General features: G+C 44.9%; 1 protein-coding gene across 8 annotated transcripts in view; it reads right to left on the bottom strand.

Annotated features, from left to right (window-relative positions):
• The window catches only part of slc12a7b (solute carrier family 12 member 7b), an 80,746-nt gene that overhangs the window by 48,421 nt on the left and 10,782 nt on the right, over positions 1-21,543 (bottom strand). Inside the window, exon 2 of one of the 8 annotated variants that reach the window (XM_055928789.1) lies at positions 16,881-16,976. The exons of 4 other annotated variants lie outside the window; for them this stretch is intronic. In XM_055928789.1, the coding sequence (XP_055784764.1) occupies positions 16,881-16,976 (96 nt within the window). Of the gene's footprint in view, positions 1-116; positions 326-16,880; positions 17,375-21,543 lie in introns of those variants that run through there. 3 more of the 8 variants (XM_055928784.1, XM_055928790.1, XM_055928786.1) reach the window with 3 other exon arrangements.

The raw sequence follows: 21,543 nt of genomic DNA, 5'->3' as shown, positions 1-21,543 counted from the left end.
ATAACTAGGTAGCAGCCTGCATCTAGGGGGGTAAGAAAGTCCAGCGTAGCAAGATAGAAGTCTGACTCTAGAGGGTTCAAAAAAATCCTCCAGGTGAGAGTCGCCCAGGCACTTACCCCTCCGTCGCGACTGCGAGCCTTCCCCTTGCTCCATGCTGGAGTGGAGAGGGGCTGAAGGGGGGAGACGTCCCTGTAGTGCTGCTGCTGTTACGGGGGTCCCAGGTGATAGAGGAGAGGCCAGGAGCTGTGTGGCTAGGGTAGAGAAGCTACGTCGCTGAGCGCTCTGTGAGTGAGGACCAGCTCAGTGTGTGTGTGTGTGTGTGTGTGTGTGTGTATATATATATATATATATGTGTGTGTGTGTGTGTGTGACACTTGCCAACAGAGATGGCAGCAGCCACGCATCCCAGCCCCCACCACGCTCCTGATCATCACCGCCTCACACACTCTCTCTCTCTCTCACACACACACACTCAGAGGGGAGGAGCAGTGAAAGAGGGCCAGAGGAAGGCAGGAAGAGGGAGAAAGTGAGAGTAGGAGGATGAGTGAGAGAGAGACAAGTAGGAGGAGGGAGGGAGAGATGTGCAGCTGCTCCTCTACCCATGAACAGCTAGCGCTCCATTATATTCCAAGCCTCTGAACAGAGTGAATGTGGCTCTTCTTCAGAGCAGAAACAAGGGTTTACATTACCACACACATCCTGCAAGCAGACAGTAGACACTCACATCCTCAGAACACAAACGCAATTGCCTACATGGTAACACACATTCTGTCCAAAATGCCCACAAGGGACATTATCCATGATCGGCCTGCCTTGAAACAAAACGGAGACCTTTGTAGGAAAGCCCCGTGCATGGCTAAGCAAGTGCCTCTGGTCCATGACATGTCAGATTCATTACAAAAGATTCATTACAAAAAGCAAAAGCGAGAGTGCAATCAATGACTGAATATTTTGCATCAAGCACGGTTGATAAAACAAGGGCACTTATCGCAAGAATAAAGTGAGTTAACAGTGGAGAATTGGGTTTGAGAACATGAGTTTAACTGTCGTCGGACTTTCAGTTGACTTTGCAGTTGGATGTTTGGAGTATAGCAGGGGATGACGCCTAGTTTATGGTGTCTGCGCTAGGGTGCCGGTGCCTGCTAAAGCTGATCAATGCAAGTTCTAGTAGGGTTTGACATATGACAACTTTGCTCCTCCTCGTTAGTCACATGGTACTGTAGGTGTCGGAGGTGGACAGTTGAGCTGTAACCTCACTACTGGGACTTAGTGAGGTGAGCCTAATCCCAACCTTAGATCACTGTGGTCAAAACAACCACACAGTAAAACAACAAGACAACGATACGATAAATCATCTCTAAATCAGTCGATGTATTGCAACAGACTTCTTTACAAAACAATAGAACCCAATCCAATAGTATTAGCTGTAGCAAGAGGACATGGTCTGGTAAACGTCTTTTCCTATAATTTTCCCATGAGAAACAGTTGCATATTCTAAAGGTCTTTTTTACAAGACTTTTCAAGCAAAAGGGCTGTCAATGAGAGTGACGGAACAGCCCATAGCCTAAGTAGTCCAAGGAAGAGTTTACCAATCAGGTTTGAGATTTAGAATTCAAACAGATGCCAACATGGTGGACTGGTTTTCCAAGCGTTGTACCTGTAACCAGGCAGAGAGAGAGAGAACTGTAATGCCCAAGTCCACTGCTCATTAATCACCTCTCTAAAACCATGTGAACTAGACAGTAAAATCACTTAACCAGATTAGCCAAATCCTGTTCTTTTAATAAAACACACCACTGAACTCTGTGCTCTGGTAGGGACAGGCAATGGCCTATGGTGGTCACTGGTCAGAAACTAAACAGTAGTACTAGAACGACCTGGCTTTGCCATCCAGTCACTGGGCCTCTGAAATGGCCTTGGATGAACTACCTACACTTTGTCATTGAAGCAAAATAGTTTGAGTGTCAACCTAAAGTAAAGGCTGTGCTGCGTAGTGTTCATATATAATGAGGTGAAAGAGAGATACAGTGCGGTCACCAAAAGTGAAATAAATGTAAAAAATAGGGATGCTTTGGTGAGTAGAGGGAGCTTGGCTTACCGAGGCTCTGTCAGGTCTGTTGTACTCTGTGAGGCTGTAAGCTTTTAAGACTATCAGGTAAATCACTGTTGTCCATTACGTAACAGTGACTGAGCGAGTGAGTGAGCGAGAAGGGACGGAAGGACAGAGAGAGGGTGGGTCAGCTGGGGGCGAGGAGCTGGAGGCTCAATGATGCTTAAACCGACTGACATCAATTACTCACACATACATCATAATGCAAGCAGCATCTACTATAAATAAGGTACATAGCCTAATATATCTACTAGCGTATAGCATCCCAAAACTCTTGTTTGTAATGTTACATGGCGCTCCTCCTTGTAATGTTACATGGCACTCCTCCTTGTAATGTTACATGGCGCTCCTCCTTGTAATGTTACATGGCGCTCCTCCTTGTAATGTTACATGGCGCTCCTCCTTGTAATGTTACATGGCGCTCCTCCTTGTAATGTTACATGGCGCTCCTCCTTGTAATGTTACATGGCGCTCCTCCTTGTAATGTTACATGGCGCTCCTCCTTGTAATGTTACATGGCGCTCCTCCTTGTAATGTTACATAAGAGATGCAACTGAATGGATCCTAGGCAATTGCTACAAGTATTTCAGGGCAGTAGGTTGTCTCAGGGCCATTTAGTTAGTCTGTCTTCTTTCCTCTCTGTCAGAGAGAGAGATGCGTCAGGCCAGCGTTATGTGAGCAGAGATGAGCGGACCATTACTAAGGCCAAACAAACCAATAACCACTCTGCTCTTTGACAAAGTGAGGGTTGATCCGAAGAGGATGTAGGGTCTGTTGAAAGTGTTCAGTCTAAATTAAAAACGTCTGATGCTTTTGTTCAACTCACGGATGGAACACAATGTTGCTATGGTTTCCTCTAAGAGAAGTGTTCACGTACTGGCTTGGCATTGATTAACTTGTTTTGTGGCCTCTAATGAAATACAATTCTACCATAATAGTTATGATCTAATTTACTAATATAAATTGCATGAAATTGTATACCTTTTATATTAATTTGTTCAGTGAAAAAGTGATTGTTTTATTAATACCACAAGAGACGTTCTTTCATTCACACACATTCAGGAATAAAATATTCCATCAATAACAACTGTTAAACGATAAATTCTTCAACAAACAAAAGGCCTAAATAAAGTCATGGCTGTGTTTAGAGAAATAAGACAGCAATGAAATAAAATGGTTGTGAAATTTGCCATTGCGTTTGTGGGAAGAAGTTTAGTTCCTTAAACTAGTGAAGTCACACTCATCACATGATAAAAAATAAAAAAAAATCAAATTTTTTCAATACTTTATTTAAAGATTTTCAGAACATCTTGTCATTAACTCCTGAGAGTGGGAAGGAAGAAGTTTACACAAAAGTCACAGTACGCCACTCATTCTCAATAGATTCTAAAACACAAGGGTTAATGGAGAGATGGACGGGATGGAGAAAAGTCCAGGCTTCTCCAGAGGGTGTCACTGTTAGGTAGGTCGGAGATGCTTCAGGTACTGGGGCACGTTCAGCGGGACGCAACGTTTTGGAACATTCAGATAGAAATGGACTGTTGAATAAGGAATACGGTTGGCTCTATTCATGACATTTTTATCTGCAACGTTCAAGAATGTTTTGCAACTGAACGTGGCCCTGGTGCACGCAAGCACACACACACACACACACACACACACTTCTTATCAAGAGAGCGTCCTTTGTGTGATCGTGATGAAAAGCACGATTGCACCAAAACAATAGGCTACTCTTTGGCCAAGATTGCCCTCTCAATAAGCACCAATGCAATGTACACTTCCTAACGGTAATTTGGCAAAGCAATGCACAGGGATTTGATCGGCTCAAGTAGGAACCAGGTGTTTTCCAGTTTCCCCTTCTAAATTCCAGAACCCATGGTTGTCACAGCAGCCAAACCATAAACGTAGGAAAACAAGCTGCGGGCTGACCACTTTAATAACTGACGCAATGGACGGAGTGAATCAGCAAATTTACCAGGACTCAGGAGAACTAGTGGATGTTCCTCTCTAATAGATTTGAACTTGTTAAACTAAGGCAACAAACAAGAGAACTACAGTTTCCACTTCATTTGGTTGCATTATCCACAGTCAGTGGATCTCATTAGTGGGCATAACGGATGTAAAACCTACTACCTAATGCCCCATAACACTTCCGGTTGTCTTGTTTTCCCAACTCAAAATTATCTAGTGAGAATGAACAACAGAAGAATGTCAACAGTGTCGATCGAAGCCCCTTAGTGGTGGGAGAGTAAGATTGGCAGTGCGTGGGGTCTGTACTGTCCACAGTAAAATGCAGTTAAAGCCATCCACAGGCGCTGAGTGGAGTCAATGTCAGAGGAGAAATAAACCAGCACCAGTAGTGACTATAGTCACACCTAGGAACCTAAACAGAAGAGCACAGAGGGAGGACAGAGAAAGCAGAAGAGTGGTGGTGTGTGTGTGTCATGTCGGGAATTTGATGAAGAAGCATGTGGAACTCACGTGCGCCCTGCTGCTGGGCTGGCCTCCAGAGAGAAGGAGCGAAAGAAAAAGAGGAGGGAGACAGTGAGAGGGGGAGAGGGGAGAGAGCGAAAGAGAAATAGGGGAGGGAGAAAGAGAGGAAAGAAAGAAAAAGTGAAAAAGACAGACAAAGCCAGAGAGAGATAATGAGATGGTGAAAAGCTATGTACCAACAGGCAGACATGGCTCTCTAGCTCTCTCCCACCTTCAGTCCCAGGTAAGACTCTAAAAACACTGCCCAGTGTTTTTCGTTTCAGACTGGCCTAGTACAGTACCGAACACACATCTCATTTCTCTCCTAACCCTCGGGCCAGTCTGAAACTAGTGGAGTGAGAGAGACTGAGTCCAAACACTGATTTTCACTTTCACCGGTGGAGGATGAAGTGCATTTGATTGTTTTTGAAGTAGGTTACATGGCCGTTTTGTAATTTAACCCTCTTTTATAAGGCCTATAATTCTGTCATCATAATAATGACATTACATACGGTTGCTATGAGCTGACGTATGCCGTCATTAGCTGTTTATGACATCTGCTAGCCTATGTAAGCCCTTATAACAAAGGGTTGAAGCATGAAGAGATATGCTCATTCAATCAAATGTAGGCTATTGTTGAATATTTTCTACTCAGGGGCAGGTTGGTGTTGAGCCATTTCCTGAGGATATAGCATGGAAACCAACTTGTGTTAATTAATAGTCTGCCAATGTGAAGGGGAGAAACATGCAGGAGGCTTATCAGTGGTGCCACATTGAGGGTCAAGCACCCAGAAGAGGGGCTTTGTGGGGCGGGTTCATAGGGTTTAAAAAAAACAGAACGTGTGATTGGAGGAGGCCACCGTAGCTCTCTCTTCCCAGACTCTCAAACAATCTGTTTTTTTACAAACAAACCACAGTGATACAGAGCCTGTCAATCAAATGAGTGTGAAAGCATGGGCAGCCACGTTGTAACAACGTTACTCTGTGAATCTGGATGGGGTTGTGTAACCTGTTGCTGTGTGTTTGTGTGTGGGCATGCGGGTGTGCTTATGTGTGTGGAAAGGTGGAAAGGCTTGAGGGTGGGCCCCCATTATTCAGACAACAGAGATACCAAAGAGAGACTCTTCATTCATAACCGCATACACAACCAGCTTCCTGTGCAGTACACACACTTCCCCTACAGCAAACAAGTGTAAGAGGCCATGCTCTTTTTGTGACATGTGACTCCCTCCCTGTCTCCTCCCTCCAACTGCAAACAATCCCAATGAACACATTAGATTACGCAATCCTCAGGCGAGGGAAGGCACTAACAGGAACACCTCGTATCGGTGTGTTTGTTCATAGAAAACACACCAATCACTTGTTCTAACACCACTGGGTCTGTCATGCCAAATAAAGTCCCCCTGACAAAAAGTGCCCCCCCACCTGCGTCACAACGGGATTCGATGTGTTCTAGCTTCTGCTGCTAGGGCTGTTGATAAAACTAGAAAAATAATTACCAGATTGGGTAATGAACCACAGCGTTTGTTGCTATGCTGGTTGCTTAGCTCTATTTGACCTCGTAGAGGTCACGAAGGAAGGAGTACGCGGGCAGTTCTAGTTCACCACAAACGCTCGCTCAGTCAGCACAAAATTATTACGTGAGATGGTGTTTTTGACAGTGGCAACCTGCTGACTCCCTGCTGCTTCAGAAAAAATATTGTTAAATAGGAATAAATTATTTAAGCTGTTTTTAGATAGATTTTATATTGACATTGCTGGCTACTTACCTCAGCCTGCCTAGTTAGCTAGATTGTCTGGCCAGACAGTTTGATTTAGCTAACGTTATATAGCTAGCTAACTGTTATTGTAGCTTTCTGTTTGTATGTAGCTTGCACTTTAATGGCATCCCTCGAGGAGATTTTATTTTATCTTTCCAACCGGGCAAAGTACTATGAAGGCATCACTGATCTCGACAAGAGGCGCAACATTCGTAGGGAGGCAGGGAAATTCACAATTCCGGGTAACGTTAAGCAGTTCATTTCTATTAGATATCTGGAAGGAGTTAAGTACAACCATTTAATGAAAAATATTCATCTAGCTAGTTGGTCATCTACATGTTGCTAGCTATACGTCTGTCATATTAAGGTATCTAGCTAGAAGTTAACCCTGATCAATCAAATGGATAGGTGGAAGCAATTATGGTAAATCAAACTGCCCTTAACTAGGTGTCTTCGCTAGACAGAGAGAGACCCATACAGAGAGAGAGAGGAAAGCGAGAAAGAAACTGACAGGGAGAGAGAGAGAGGTGGGAAGAGAGTGAAAGACAGCAAGATTTGGAGAGAGAGATACATGAAAGTCAGCAGCGCAAATTTACTTAAACTTTAGTATTTCAACAACTCTACCATCGACTGTCCGAGCCACCCAGGAGGTATCCCATCCATCAGATCCAGTGAGTTCGGATCAGTCTGATTCTCTGTGTCAGAAGGGGACGAGCTTAAGGTAGGCTACACTTTCAAAAACTGTTGAAAAGTACATATCTCCCCTTCATAACACTTCACTAATCCATCAAATGTTCTCACAGGTGGCTTGTGTCAGACTGGAGGAACAGGGGCAGGTAAGTCCAGGCCCTGGACTAGAAGACACTAGTGAGGTTCTCATCACTAGTGTCCAACAGGAGCAGGTAAGGCCAGCTGCGCTCTGTGGCCGGATGGAGGACCTTCGGGAGGTTGTTCTTCCATCACACTCCTGGTTAGACAATTGATCATGCTCAAGCTCTTTTGCAGGAGCAGCATCCAGAAGTAGGAGGCTTCCTCCCGGTGGGAGGCATCGCCATGCTGTCAGCAGTACCAACACTGGCCCAGGGGTTTGCTCAGATAGTCAATCTCAAGGCTAACCACTGGGTCACGGTAAGTAACCTCCGCTGCCAGGAAGGTACTGTTAAGGTGTATGACTCCAGTGGTCATGACACCACCCCAGAGTTTCTCTCACAACTCACCTCTCTCTTAACTTTTCCAGGGACCTCTGTGACTGGAGTGGTTGGCTGTCCAGCAGCAGAAAGTGGGCACAGATTGTGGGCTGTTTGTTATTGCAGGAACCATCCATGGCACGATACCATCAGAAATCCATGAGAAAATATACTTTCTGTTTTCAGGCTGGGCGCCTGGCACCATTTCCCAGTTCCAATTTCAGTCCCCATCCTGGGTCCAGGCCTCCCAAGGTGTCTTCACCCTACACAGAGGTCAGCATCCACTGCTTCTGCCAAAAATAGGTGAGAGAAGGTAAGGAAGAGACCCGGTGCAGGAGATGCCATTTTCATGTGTCTTGTTTGTCTCATTTCGTCAACGTGCGTGAATTTGTCTGTCCATCGTCCGTCACTGTTTTGTCTGATGCTTTCCCCACCCTTGTTGTCACTGCTTGGTTGGCTCCCCACCTCAAGACGGTAGGTATTTTACTACATTACATTGTATGTGAAGTTGGTAGGTAAGTACAGTTTAAGTTGGAAGTTTACATACACCGTAGCCAAATAAACTGAGTGTTTCACAATTCCTGACATTTTATCCTAGTAAAAAGTCCTTGTCTTAGGTCAGTTAGGATCACCACTTTATTTTAAGAATGTGAAATGTCAGAAAAAATAGTTGAGAGAAGGATTTATTTCAGCTTTTATTTTTTATCACATTCCCAGTGGGTCAGAAGTATACATACACTCAATTAGTATTTGTTAGCATTCCCTTTAAAATTGTTTAACTTGGGTCAAACTCGGGTAGCCTTCCACAAGCTTCCCACAATAAGTTAGGTGAACTTTGGCCCATTCCTCCTGACAGAGCTGGTGTAACTGAGTCGGCTTTGTAGGCCTCCTTGCTCGCACACGCTTTTTCAGTTCTGCCCACAAATTCTCTATGGGATTGAGGTCAGGGCTTTGTGATGGCCACTCCAATACCTTGACTTTGTTGTCCTTAAGCCATTTTGCCACAACTTTGGAAGTATGCTTGGTGTCATTGTCCATTTAGAAGGCCCATTTGCGACCAAGCTTTAACTTCCTGACTGATGTCTTGAGATGTTGCTTCAATATATCCACATAATTTCCCTTCCTCATGATGCCATCTATTTTGTGAAGTGCACCAGTCCAGTCCCTCCTGCAGCAAAGCACCCCCAAAACATGATGCTGCCACCCAAGTGCGTCACGGTTAGGATAGTGTTCTTCGGCTTCCAAGCTTCCCCCTTTTCCCTCCTAACATTACAATGGTCATTATGCCAAACAGTTCTATTTTTGTTTCATCAGACCAGAGGACATTTCTCCAAATAGTATGATCTTTGTCCCCATTTACAGTTGCAAACCGTAGTATGGTTTTATGGCGGTTTTGGAGCAGTGGCTTCTTCCTTGCCGAGCGGTCTTTCAGGTTATGTCGATATAGGACTCGTATAACTGTAGATATAGATACCTTTGTACCGGTTTCCTCCAGCATCTTCACAAGGTCCTTTGCTGCTGTTCTGGGATTGATTTGCACTTTTCGCACCAAAGTACGTTCATCTCTAGGAGACAGAACACTTCTCCTTCCTGAGCAGTATGACGGCTGCACGGTCCCATGGTGTTTATACTTGCGTACTATTGTTTGTGCAGATGAACGTGGTGCCTTCAGGCATTTGGAAATTGCTCCCAATGATGAACTAGACTTGTGGAGGTCTATCATTTGTTTTCTGAGGTATTGTCTGATTTCTTTTGATTTTCCCATGATGTCAAACAAAGAGGCACTGGGTTTGAAGGTAGGCCTTGAAATACATCCACAGGTACACCTCCAATTGACTCAAATTATGTCAATTAGCCTATCAGAAGCTTCTAAAGCCATGACATTTTCTGGAATTTTCCAAGCTGTTTAAAGACACAGTCAATTTAGTGAAATAATCTGTCTGTAAACAATTGTTGGAAAAATTACTTGTGTCATGCACAAAGTAGATGTCCTAACCGACTTGCCAAAACTATAGTTTGTTAACAAGAAAATCGTGGAGCGGTTGAAAAACAAGTTTTAATGACTCCAACCTAAGTGCATGTAAACTTCCGACTTCAACTGTATATAGCACATGTATCTGTTTTGTATTGCAAGTAATGTTTACAAGCATGTAAATATTTGTATATTTTTCCATTAGTTTGCTGGTAAAATTTTGAAACTTGCTCGAATTGGCTGTAAATGTATACATTTGCATACTAAATGTATTCAATGCAAATTACATTTTTAATTGACTGAAATTGACTGTTCAGCTGCCCAGTTCCTTACTGGTCCTTAAAACCCCTTCTCCCTAGCCATTAATCTTTTGTGCCCAATTCCAAATCGAACTTCAGGCCAGGGTTGGTATGGAATTGGACATTGGTTTCTAGTTAGTGGTTGCATATCTGGAGGTTCTAGATTTGTGTATGTAATATGGCCCAGAGCCCATTCCACAGCAGGGTTGAGTCATCACCATATTGCTACACCTATCCATGCCCCATCAGGTCAAACACTAAAGATTAAAGGCCATAATTGGGGGGTTAAAGGCCGTAATTAAACTGGGTAAAAAAATAAAACTTCTGTCACCACCTTGACGTGGTGAGAGGGCTTCCAACTAAACCAGGCCCATGTTATTGAACATTAAGTATCCTTTTTGTTTGCTTTTCCATCCCACCACCCCTGACTAAGACTGGCTGCCTGTCAAGGACATGTGACAGTAAGAACTATCCGCCGCACCCGTCTCTTGATTCTGCCTCTTCTCTCTCTCCTTATTCTTTAACTCTCTCCTCTCCCTCCAATGTTGAAGACATTGATTTCATGTTGTTGAAAGGTTAACAAGGCACCAAAAAGGGGTTGAAGTAATGTTATCATATCACCTAAACAGAAGAATGATCACGGAAATCAGCTTTGTTTAACATAGCGGGGATGAAAAGAACGTCATTTGGGCCGTAATGATCATCCAAATGTCGATGCATTAGGTCATCACACCGTTGATATAGCAACGGACATTATAGGATACAAACTATATTGAAGGCAGGTGCTTTCACACAGAGGTATGGTTCCTGAGTTAATCAATTAACAACCCATTATGCTTACGGTCAAGTATAAAAATACTGGGCAGGCCATTATTTTGTCTACCATGGCTATGCCCCCATAGGATGACAATGCCCCCATCCACAGAGCACGAGTGGTTACTGAATGGTTTGATGAGCATGAAAACGATGTAAACCATATACCATGGCTGTCTGTCACCAGATTTCAACCCAATTGAACACTTATGGGAGATTCTGGAGCGGCGCCTGAGACAGCATTTTCCACCATCAACAAAACACCAAATAGTAGGAAGAATGGTGTCGCATCCCTCCAATAGAGTTCCAGACACTTGTAGAATCTATGTCAAGGTGCAATGAAACTGTTCTGGCTCGTGGTGGCCCAATTCCCTATTAAGACACTATGTTGGTGTTTCCTTTATTTTGGCAGTTACATCAAATCAAATTTTATTTGTCACATACACATGGTTAGCAGATGTTAATGTGAGTGTAGCGAAATGCTTGTGCTTCTAGTTCCGACAATGCAGTAATAACCAACAAGTAATCTAACCTAACAATTCCACAACTACTACCTTATACACACAAGTGTAAAGGGATAAAGAATATGTACATAAAGATATATGAATGAGTGATGGTACAGAACGGCATAGGCAAGATGCAGTAGATGATATAGTGTACAGTCTATACATATGAGATGAGTAATGTAGGGTATGTAAACGTAAAGTGGCATAGTTTAAAGTGGCTAGTGATACATGTATCACATAAAGATGGCAAGATGCAGTAGATGATATAGAGTACAGTATATACATATACATATGAGATGAGTAATGTAGGGTATGTAAACATTATATTAAGTGGCGTTGTTTAAAGTGGCTAGTGGTACATTTTTACATAATTTCCATCAATTCCCATTATTAAAGTGGCTGGAGTTGAGTCAGTATGTTGGCAGCGGCCGCTAAATGTTAGTGGTGGCTGTTTAACAGTCTGATGGCCTTGAGATAGAAGCTGTTTTTCAGTCTCTCGGTCCCTGCTTTGATGCACCTGTACTGACCTCGCCTTCTGGATGGTAGCGGGGTGAACAGGCAGTGGCTTGGGTGGTTGTTGTCCTTGATGATCTTCATGGCCTTCCTGTGACATCGGGTGGTGTAGGTGTCCTGGAGGGCAGGTAGTCCTGGAGGGTGATGCGTTGTGCAGACCTCACTACCCTCTGGAGAGCCTTACGGTTGTGGGCGGAGCAGTTGCCGTACCAGGCGGTGATACAGCCCGACAGGATGCTCTCGATTGTGCATCTGTAGAAGTTTGCGAGTGCTTTTGGTGACAAGCCGAATTTCTTCAGCCTCCTGAGGTTGAAGAGGCGCTGCTGCGCCTTCTTCACAACGCTGTCTGTGTGGGTGGACAAATTCAGTTTGTCCGTGATGTGTACACCGAGGAACTTAAAACTTTCCACCTTCTCCACTACTGACCCGTCGATGTGGATAGGGGGGTGCTCCCTCTGCTGTTTCCTGAAGTCCACAATCATCTCCTTTGTTTTGTTGACGTTGAGGGATAGGTTATTTTCCTGACACCACACTCCGAGGGCCCTCACCTCCTCCCTGTAGGCCGTCTCATCGTTGTTGGTAATCAAGCCTACCACTGTAGTGTCATCCGCAAACTTGATGATTGAGTTGGAGGCGTGCATGGCCACTCAGTCGTGGGTGAACAGGGAGTACAGGAGAGGGCTCAGAACGCACCCTTGTGGGGCCCCGGTGTTGAGGATCAGCGGGGTGGAGATGTTGTTACCTACCCTCACCACCTGGGGGCGGCCCGTCAGGAAGTCCAGGACCCAGTTGCACAGGGCGGGGTCGAGACCCAGGGTCTCGAGCTTGATGACGAGTTGAGGGTACTATGGCGTTAAATGCTGAGCTGTAGTCGATGAACAGCATTCTCACATAGGTATTCCTCTTGTCCAGATGGGTTAGGGCAGTGTGGTTGCGATTGCGTCGTCTGTGGACCTATTGGGTCGGTAAGCAAATTGGAGTGGGTCTAGGGTGTCAGGTAGGGTGGAGGTGATATCGTCCTTGACTAGTCTCTCAAAGCACTTCATGATGACGGAAGTGAGTGCTACGGGGCAGTAGTCGTTTAGCTCAGTTACCTTAGCTTTCTTGGGAACAGGAACAATGGTTTCCCTCTTGAAGCATGTGGGAACAGCAGACTGGGATAAGGATTGATTGAATATGTCCGTAAACACACCAGCCAGCTGGTCTCCGCATGCTCTGAGGACGCGGCTGGGAATCCAGTCTGGGCCTGCAGCCTTGCGAGGGTTAACACGTTTAAATGTTTTACTCACCTCGGCTGCAGTGAAGGAGAGCCCGCAGGTTTTGGTAGCGGACCGTGTCAGTGGCACTGTATTGTCCTCAAAGCGAGCAAAAAAGTTATTAAGCCTGTCTGGGAGCAAGACATCCTGGTCCGCGACGGGGCTGGTTTTCTTTTTGTAATCCGTGATTGACTGTAGACCCTGCCACATACCTCTTGTGTCTGAGCTGTTAAATTGCGACTCTATTTTGTCTCTGTACTGGGACTTAGCTAGTTTGATTGCCTTGTGGAGAGAATAGCTACATTGTTTGTATTCGGTCATGTTTCCGGTCACCTTGCCCTGGTTAAATGCAGTGGTTCGCGCTTTGTTTCACGCGAATGCTGCCATCAATCCACGGTTTCTGGTTTGGGAATGTTTTAATCGTTGCTGTCGGTACGACATCGTCAATGCACTTTCTAATGAACTCGCTCACCGAATCGGCATATTCGTCAATGTTGTTGTTGGGCGCAATGCGGAACATATTCCAATCCACGTGATCGAAGCAGTCTTGAAGCGTGGAATCAGATTGGTCGGACCAGCGTTGAACAGACCTGAGCGCGGGAGCTTGCTGTTTTAGTTTCTGTTTGTAGGCTGGAAGCAACAAAATGGAGTCGTGGTCAGCTTTTCCGAAAGGAGGGCGGGGGAGGGCCTTATATGCGTCGCGGAAGTTAGTATAACAATGATCCAAGGTTTTACCAGCCTTGGTAGCACAATCGATATGCTGATAGAATTTAGGGAGTTTTGTTTTCAGATTGGCCTTGTTAAAATCCCCAGCTACGATGAATGCAGCCTCAGGGTGTGTGGTTTCCAGTTTCCAGAGTCAGATAAAGTTCGTTCAGGGCCATCGATGTGTCTGCTTGGGGGGGATATATACGGCTGTGATTATAATCAAAGAGAATTCCCTTGGTAGATAATGCGGTCGAGATTTGATTGTGAGGAGTTCTAGATCAGGTGAACAGAATGACTTGAGTTCCTGTATGTTGTTATGATCACACCACGTCTCGTTAATCATAAGGCATACACCCCCGCCCCTCTTCTTACCAGAAAGATGTATGTTTCTGTCGGCGCGATGCGTGAAGAAACCAGCTGGCTGCACAGACTCCGTTAGCGTCTCTTGAGTTAGCCATGTTTCCGTGAAGCAGAGAACGTTACAATCTCTGATGTCTCTCTGGAATGTTTCCCTTGCTCGGATTTCATCAACCTTATTGTCAAGAGACTGGACATTGGCGAGTAGTATGCTAGGGAGTGGAGCGCGATGTGCCCGTCTCCGAAGCCTGACCAGGAGACCGCTACGTTTGCCCCTTTTACGGCGTCGCATAGGGTCGCCGGCTGGGATCAGATCCATTGTATTGGGTGGAAGGCAAAACACTGGATCCGTTTCGGGAAAGTCATATTCCTGGTTGGAACGATGGTGAGTTGACGTTGCTCTTATATTCAGTAGTTCCTCCCGACTGTATGTAATGAAACCTAAGATTACCTGGGGTTCCAATGTAAGGAATAACACATAAAAAAACAAAATACTGCATATTTTCCAAGGAACGCGAAGCGAGGCGGCCATCTTGGTCGGCGCCGGAAGATCACAGAAATGGGTCATACCTATACATACGATTTCTACTGTAAGATTCTCAGGGTGAAAATACACATCGGGGATACTGTACTACACAGGACTTTAGACAGACAGTGTGACTCTCGCTGCATGCTTATCAATCGATAACGGTTACTGCACAACTGCATAGCATGAGTACTGCTAGAGTTAACAACACCACCGCAACAGACAGTCTGGCGAGGTAGTCTGGATTTAAGCTATACCAGACCTGAGAAAAATAGGAAGCACATGCCTGCAGAGATACACAACAGATTGAACACTGTGCCTACTGTTTTTGCATTACAGAATGTGTCACCTGCTCTGTACAGAGACTGTGTCCATACTGGTAGGTTATAACCAATCCATGTCAAGAAAGGCCATACACAAGCATGGTAAGCATCAGCTAGCTGCAACCTAACGTTACAATCATCCAACTGCATTGTTTTTCACATCCACTGAGCAAACATGCCATCAGCACAGATTATTTTGGTCAATGTAAATTCTCAATTGGACAAACATGAAAAGGCACTGCTTCTCATTTGGGGAGAACTAAATTTAGCTCTGCTCAAAATTCTGTTTTAACCAAACCACAAAAGATGCCTGTTTATAGAAAGGGCTGTCTTTTCCTAGCCAAGGCCAATGGAACTAGCCCAGCTGTTTAGTTTGGCTGGCTAGTGCAATATGCTAAAAGCACGATGGCTTTAGCTTCGTAAACCTTTGAATGCAATGCATAAGTGCATGCTACATCTGAAATGGTTTACTTGTACCCTGTTATTCAATGTTTTTCTCCTTTTGTTGAGCTCAGGAATAATTTGACACAGATGTCAGCTTTGTGTTCAGTTCCAGTTGAAATACTCCTAAAGAATGAGGGAGAGGTGGAAAGAGACAGACAGAGAGGTGTTGCTTGCCTTCCCGAAATATCTGGTGGGGATGTGAGCACAAAATATTGGGATAAGACAATAGACTGACAAACACCTGAAGATGTCATGATTGTCTCAAATTCCCCCATGTTTTTCATCTTGATCTAACCAGTCTAGTATTGTTATTAAGGGGAGTGAGTGTTATATATGCACTACAAAGCAGAAACCAGACCCATTAGCCAACAACTAGACCAATCAATAACACTGGCTGCTATCTGACTCTCGCTTTCTCGCAGTCAGAGTCAACAACATCAATGCATGGGTTTCAAACCCGTTCCCAAACCCCTTCCCAACAGACAGACCCCTGCCAGACAGCTTATATAACCCACCATAATGGACACCACTCTTCTTCCCAGTCTGTAGAATCTCACACAGTGGGCGGCCGTAATTGTGCATCGCGATGGAAATTAGGAGGAGGACCCTGATTGGCCCTCGCCTTGTGAAACAGTAGGAAAAGTAAAACAGTAACAACTGTTTGGCACAACAATGGGGGCTCTCTGCAGTTCGTTAGTAAAGACTCGTGGGAAGTTAAACTTAATGACCTTCCTTGTAATTAAAAGTTGGTTCTGGTGTTGAACACGGGAAAGATGATTTAGTAGAACAGCATAATATATTGTAATAATAATAATGTCATTTAGCAGACGCTTTTATCCAAAGCGACTTAAGTCACGCATTCATACATTTGACATGCTCTACCAACTGAGCCTACCGAAGACCACGTGGAATCCCTGTGGTAAGCTGTATAGTAGCAACACATAGTAGTTTGTAGCAGTATGCTAATGGCACAAAAAGACACTTACGTCTTATTATGCCTCTGGATGCTACGGCTAATTATTTCTGCCAAACGTGACTGTGGAAAGACTGAGGAAAGGGAACAATGAGACGAAGAAGTGTGGTAGCGTAGCACTGCAAAAGTGGATCAGAGAGCGAGAGAAAGACAACGAGAACGAGAGAGAAAAAGAGGATAAGTGGGAGTCGTGACAAAAACAAGAAAACAGAGGCTTCGGAAGCACTTCTCACTTGAGTGTGTTGAGAGGTTCAGAAGGGTGTGACTCCATCTACTTCATTCCCAAAACCCGCAGAAACACAGCCTTAAATGACACCTAACAAAAACCCAGCTCAGCCCAAATGTATAGCCAAAGCAATTCTATCCCTAAAATGACCTGGCCACTTCTTTATTAGGGTCAAGAAAGTAACGCGCTTCAACCTTTCCCTTATCAACCATCACCTTGCAATATACGTGATCCGATACCTGTATCTGATAACACAACCATGTTCATCCAATATACTGTATACGCCTGATACGACAAAAAACAACTACAGAGTCATGCTCAGCAGCAACTTAGCAACAGATATTCTAGCCCATTGAAGTAATGTGCTCATCTCCCTTGCAGGGTGGAGGGAGTGAGTCGTGTGGAGAGCAAAAGCCCCCAAAATCCTTCTCTCACCTGGGAAGGGGGCATCCTCATCTTCCTCTCTGAAAACATTGTTGTCGTCTACATCATCGTCCTCCCGGGACTTCCTGCCATCCTTCACAGGAACCACTGTGAAGTTTGTAGGCATTGTCACACCATGTGCCTCTCAGCGTTTTGCCTGTCCTTCTCTTATCTCTCCTTGTTGGATCTGCTTCTCGCCTTCTCTGTTCAGTTGTTTGCTTTGGTTTTATTCTAGGTATCTCCCTCCCTCTCTGTCCCTCTGGGCTCGTGCTCTGCCGTTGGTTTGAAGTTCTCTGTTTTTGCCCCTATCGCTTGGATACCGGGTGCCCAATGTGACCAGCCCTCCCTCTTCAAGTACGGAAACGCTAAACTGCCCCGCCCTGTAGAGGAAGGCTCGGCTCGACACACACCGTAACGTCGCGATCTGCCCGGGGTCAGCTGTATTTCACATACTCACTCCACAACACAGTACTGTCTGTGTGAGAGCATAGAAAAAGGAAGCAGACAGCATTGATAATGGAGTCACACTGACGGGGGTGGGGTGACATTACTTCCTCTCCTTGGTCACCTAAACCACACACCCTAACAGAGAGAGCTGGGCTGTGTCACAGACACACAGAGGAGGAGGAGGAGGGTTTGGAATAAGAGCCTGTGGGGTTATCAGCCCCAGTGAGAGGGGTAGCCGCTGGTGAAACTGTGATCGTCCTGCTTATCTCTCCAGTGTGATTCAGAAGGGTTAGCAATGCCTCCCAGACAGCCCCTTCAGGCAGTGATGGACGGACACACTCTCCCCCATGGCGCCTGGCTTGGAGAGGTTTAGATAGTGTGACCATGTGACTCCACTGTCTACAGCGTTCTTGTGTGTGAAGCCATGGGAAATCTCACTTCACATAGATTACCACAGAAAAGTATTGTGTTACTGTTAAATCATTCTAGTATTTTAACAGCCCTTCCCTCGGCAGGTAGAATAACAGCCCCAGGCCAGTTTCAGCCCCAAAGGAGGCTGATAGAGAGTTCTGGCAACAAGGACACATCTGGCATATCCTCTCACAGCCGAGTCAAACACAACCGGAACCCCTCAGAATATCACCAATGTTCAGGAGGATCAAACTGGAAGTCAGAGGGGAGCCTCCTCTGGAAGTCCAGAGAATAGATGTTACGAGAACAGCACTCTCACTTGCATATGAAGCAGCAGACCATGTCCGTTTCAGAAAACAAAGGGTACTGTAGTCACGTACACATTGACTGCTCAGGGTCAGTGTGTTTCTTCAGTTCAAGTGGTGCTCTGTTGCATTTGACTAGCCAACAGTGGCAAGAAAGTAAATCTGTCCATGGTGCTACTTCGAACTGCTTGTCAGTTATATAACTGAGTATGTGCAGGTAATGCCATTTTTCTGTCTTTAGTCCCGGCATGTAGAATATCCTGAAAATGTCCTGTCGACTGAACATTGATCTGTTCAGCGTATGTATTCTTCACACTTGTGAGTTGACGTGCACACACAAACCGATACATGTTCTGGGAATCAGTGATTGCAAATTGCATTAAGCAGGCAGTGAGGCAGGCTCTGACAGGGGTGGCCAGAAGCAGATCATGTTCCTCCTCTTCTGGGAAGATTCTCCAGTCACTCACACAGTAAAAGGAGAATAGGCCTCAGCCTAGGTTTCTAAAGCACTGCTAACACAACTGGGAGGTAGCCTAGAGGATGGAGACGTGCAGAAGCTAACCAACGCTTTGCTCGGTTTCTTTTGTCCACATCTCACAAGTGTTTTCCACCAGTACAGAATGGTCACATGCATAAACATGTTCATCCATATCAGTTGGTCTGATAATGTTGAGAAAGCAAATCCTATTTTCAAGGAATCCCGTGCTATTGAGGACTCGAGAACTGACTGTAGCATGAAGACTACCTAAGGCGGTCTTAGTGTAAAACGCTCCAGAGATCCAGAGTTCCACACTCTGACAGTGTGCCACAGCCTGAGGGGCAGAGAGGGAGATCATAGATGATCCATCTTAGAGACTAGAAGAATGTCTAATCATGAAGGATTTGACTTTGTGTACTGAGAGAATCCCTCTTCGCATTCTGAAGTCATTCCAGGGGGGTTGGAGGGTAAGGATAGGCAATCAGGGGGGATATTGGAAAATACCTGGGAAACAAACAATCTACGGTAACTATAGATGTGGCGGATGCACCCAGTGTAACTTCACGAACAAATGCAATGTTCAATCCCCCTATTACGGGCAAGGCCATGAAGATTAAGGGCATCATTACATGTTCCACAAAAATGGTGATATACCTGATCAAGTGTATTTGGGGTCTATGCTATATAGAAAAAACAAAACAAGCTCTGAATTCATGGATAGCAGAACATAGGAGTAATATCAGGACCCTTGACCAGAGAAACCCTGTGGCTGCACATTTCATGGAGGCTCGTCACAACATTAGCTCTTTGAGATACATTGGCATCGAACATGTTAAGACTCCTAGGAGAGGCGGATATACTGATAGTATATTATTGAGAAGAGAATTGGATTGGATTCACCATACGTGTACCATGTCTCCAAGAGGTCTGAATCAAGAGTTTGATATCAGACCATTTCTTACCTGAATGTTAATTTACTTTGATTTGTCTTGCCTTCCAGGTTACCCACTTTGTCATTTTGTAAATATATATTATTTTCTGGAACCATTACATGCACCCATCTCATTGTTATATCAAGGCACAAGGCGAGACCCAAATGCAGACACAGGAGGCAGATGGTTGGAGTCTTACAATGTTTATTCATCAAAAGGGGTAGGCAAGAGAATGGTCGTGGACAGGCAAAAAGGTCAAAACCAGGTCAGAGTCCAGGAGGTACAGAGTGGCAGACAGGCTCGTGGTCAAGGCAGGCAGAATGGTCAGGCAGGCGGGTACAAAGTCCAGAAACAGGCAAGGGTCAAAACCAGGAGGACTTGAAAAAGGAGAATGCAAAAAACAGGAGAATGGGAAAAACGCTGGTTGAAACATACAAGACAAACTGGCACAGAGAGACAGGAAACACAGGGATAAATACACTGGGGAAAATAAGCGACACCTGGAGTGGTTGGAGACAATCACAAGGACAGGTGAAACAGATCAGGGCGTGATAATTATTTAATTATTAGAGGTATACAAATGTTTTTTGCACCCACCATGCGTCAGGTCCGCAATGGTCATGTGAGGTGAAATGTGTATATTTTGGGATGTGAACACTCAGTGTGTTTGACCTGACGAAGATCCGTTTGGAATCGAAACGTTGTCAATGAAGCGGTGAATTGGGATCTTTAACAGTGTGCGGGCCTTCTCGTTCTAAACAAACAATCTGCGACACTGTTGGAAACAACTGAACAGGGCTGTGGACAAAGGTCACCAAAGGGTTAAACAGTGTCACAGATGAATGTGTTGAGGTCACACAGCATGCCGTCCAATGTAGGTCAACAACTCTAAAGGCCTGTTCCCTAAGGTATTATTATTCCTTGTGTATTACCAATGACCTATACAGCACCTGTGTCTCCTTTAAATAGTCAGGGCAGCATGAGAAGCTATCAGCCATCTTATTTTGCATTACTCTGACATGTATTTGAGTTGAACTATGATTTTTTCCTGCGCTCTGGTAACATTTCCATAGATTTTATTGACGTCAAATTCCCAGGTGGCTGCTGAGGGGAGAATGGCTGGAAGGGAGCGAATGGAATGTCACCAAACACCTGGAAACCATGTGTTTGATGTGTTTAATACCATTTCACCAATTCCGCTCCAGCCATTCCCATGAGCCCGCTCTCCCCAATTAAAGTGTCACCAACCTCCTGTGGTCAAAGTGATGATTAAGTAGGTGGTATATAGGCTATATAAACAGTATACCAAATATAAATTGAAGCTGGAAGGCAATGCATTGAATGGAGGGGAAGGGTGTAGGGGATGGGACTTCAAGAGAAGGTTACTACCTTTCAGAGTAAGATCTAAAAATACTATCTATTGCCCATTCCTAGCAGAGCAGATTGTATCGTATTGCTTGCCCTGGCCGGAATATGGAATATCGAGCGATGGGGAAACATCAGAAACACAGAGAGATAGGGTTTCTAATGGATCCACGTCAAAGTACAGCCCAAGGACAGTGGGCCATGTCTATAGACTCCGCTTTCTCAATGTTTATTTACACTTCCTTCCTGCCCATTGAGAAGATTACAGGCCAAGTCAATTACCCTTTTGATATTGGGGAAGATGTCCCTGCGCTGAGATCTGAAACGCAAACAGACAGTACAAGGGAGTTGTTGTGACAGCAAATAAGCCCTGGGCTGTAATCTGCTACAGTGTGTCTGACAGCAGCTCCATAAGAACATAACATAACAAAGCTGACTCATATTGTACAGACAGAGGTGGTTCTCCATTTCAAAACAAATCTTCCATGTAACGTTATGCTGGAGGTTTAAGCCACCCCTTTTCCTCAAGAGTAAACAGGACCAGAGCAGGATTTGAGATGAATGGTGGCACACTGCTGCCCCTCTCTGGCCATGAGAAGAATCACACCACCAGTGTATGGCACTGGAAGCCAAGGTACTGTACCTTCCTTCACAAGCTAGCCAATAGGAATGCTTTTATATGTATATCTGCTCTATTCACATTGTGCTGGAAAAGGAGGAAAGCTAATAAATGAAAT

Source organism: Salvelinus fontinalis, chromosome 7, assembly GCF_029448725.1.
Source record: "Salvelinus fontinalis isolate EN_2023a chromosome 7, ASM2944872v1, whole genome shotgun sequence".
Taxonomy (NCBI): Eukaryota; Metazoa; Chordata; class Actinopteri; order Salmoniformes; family Salmonidae; genus Salvelinus; species Salvelinus fontinalis.
The sequence above is the reverse complement of the archived record's forward strand: the minus strand, read 5'-3'. Positions and strand labels throughout refer to the sequence as shown.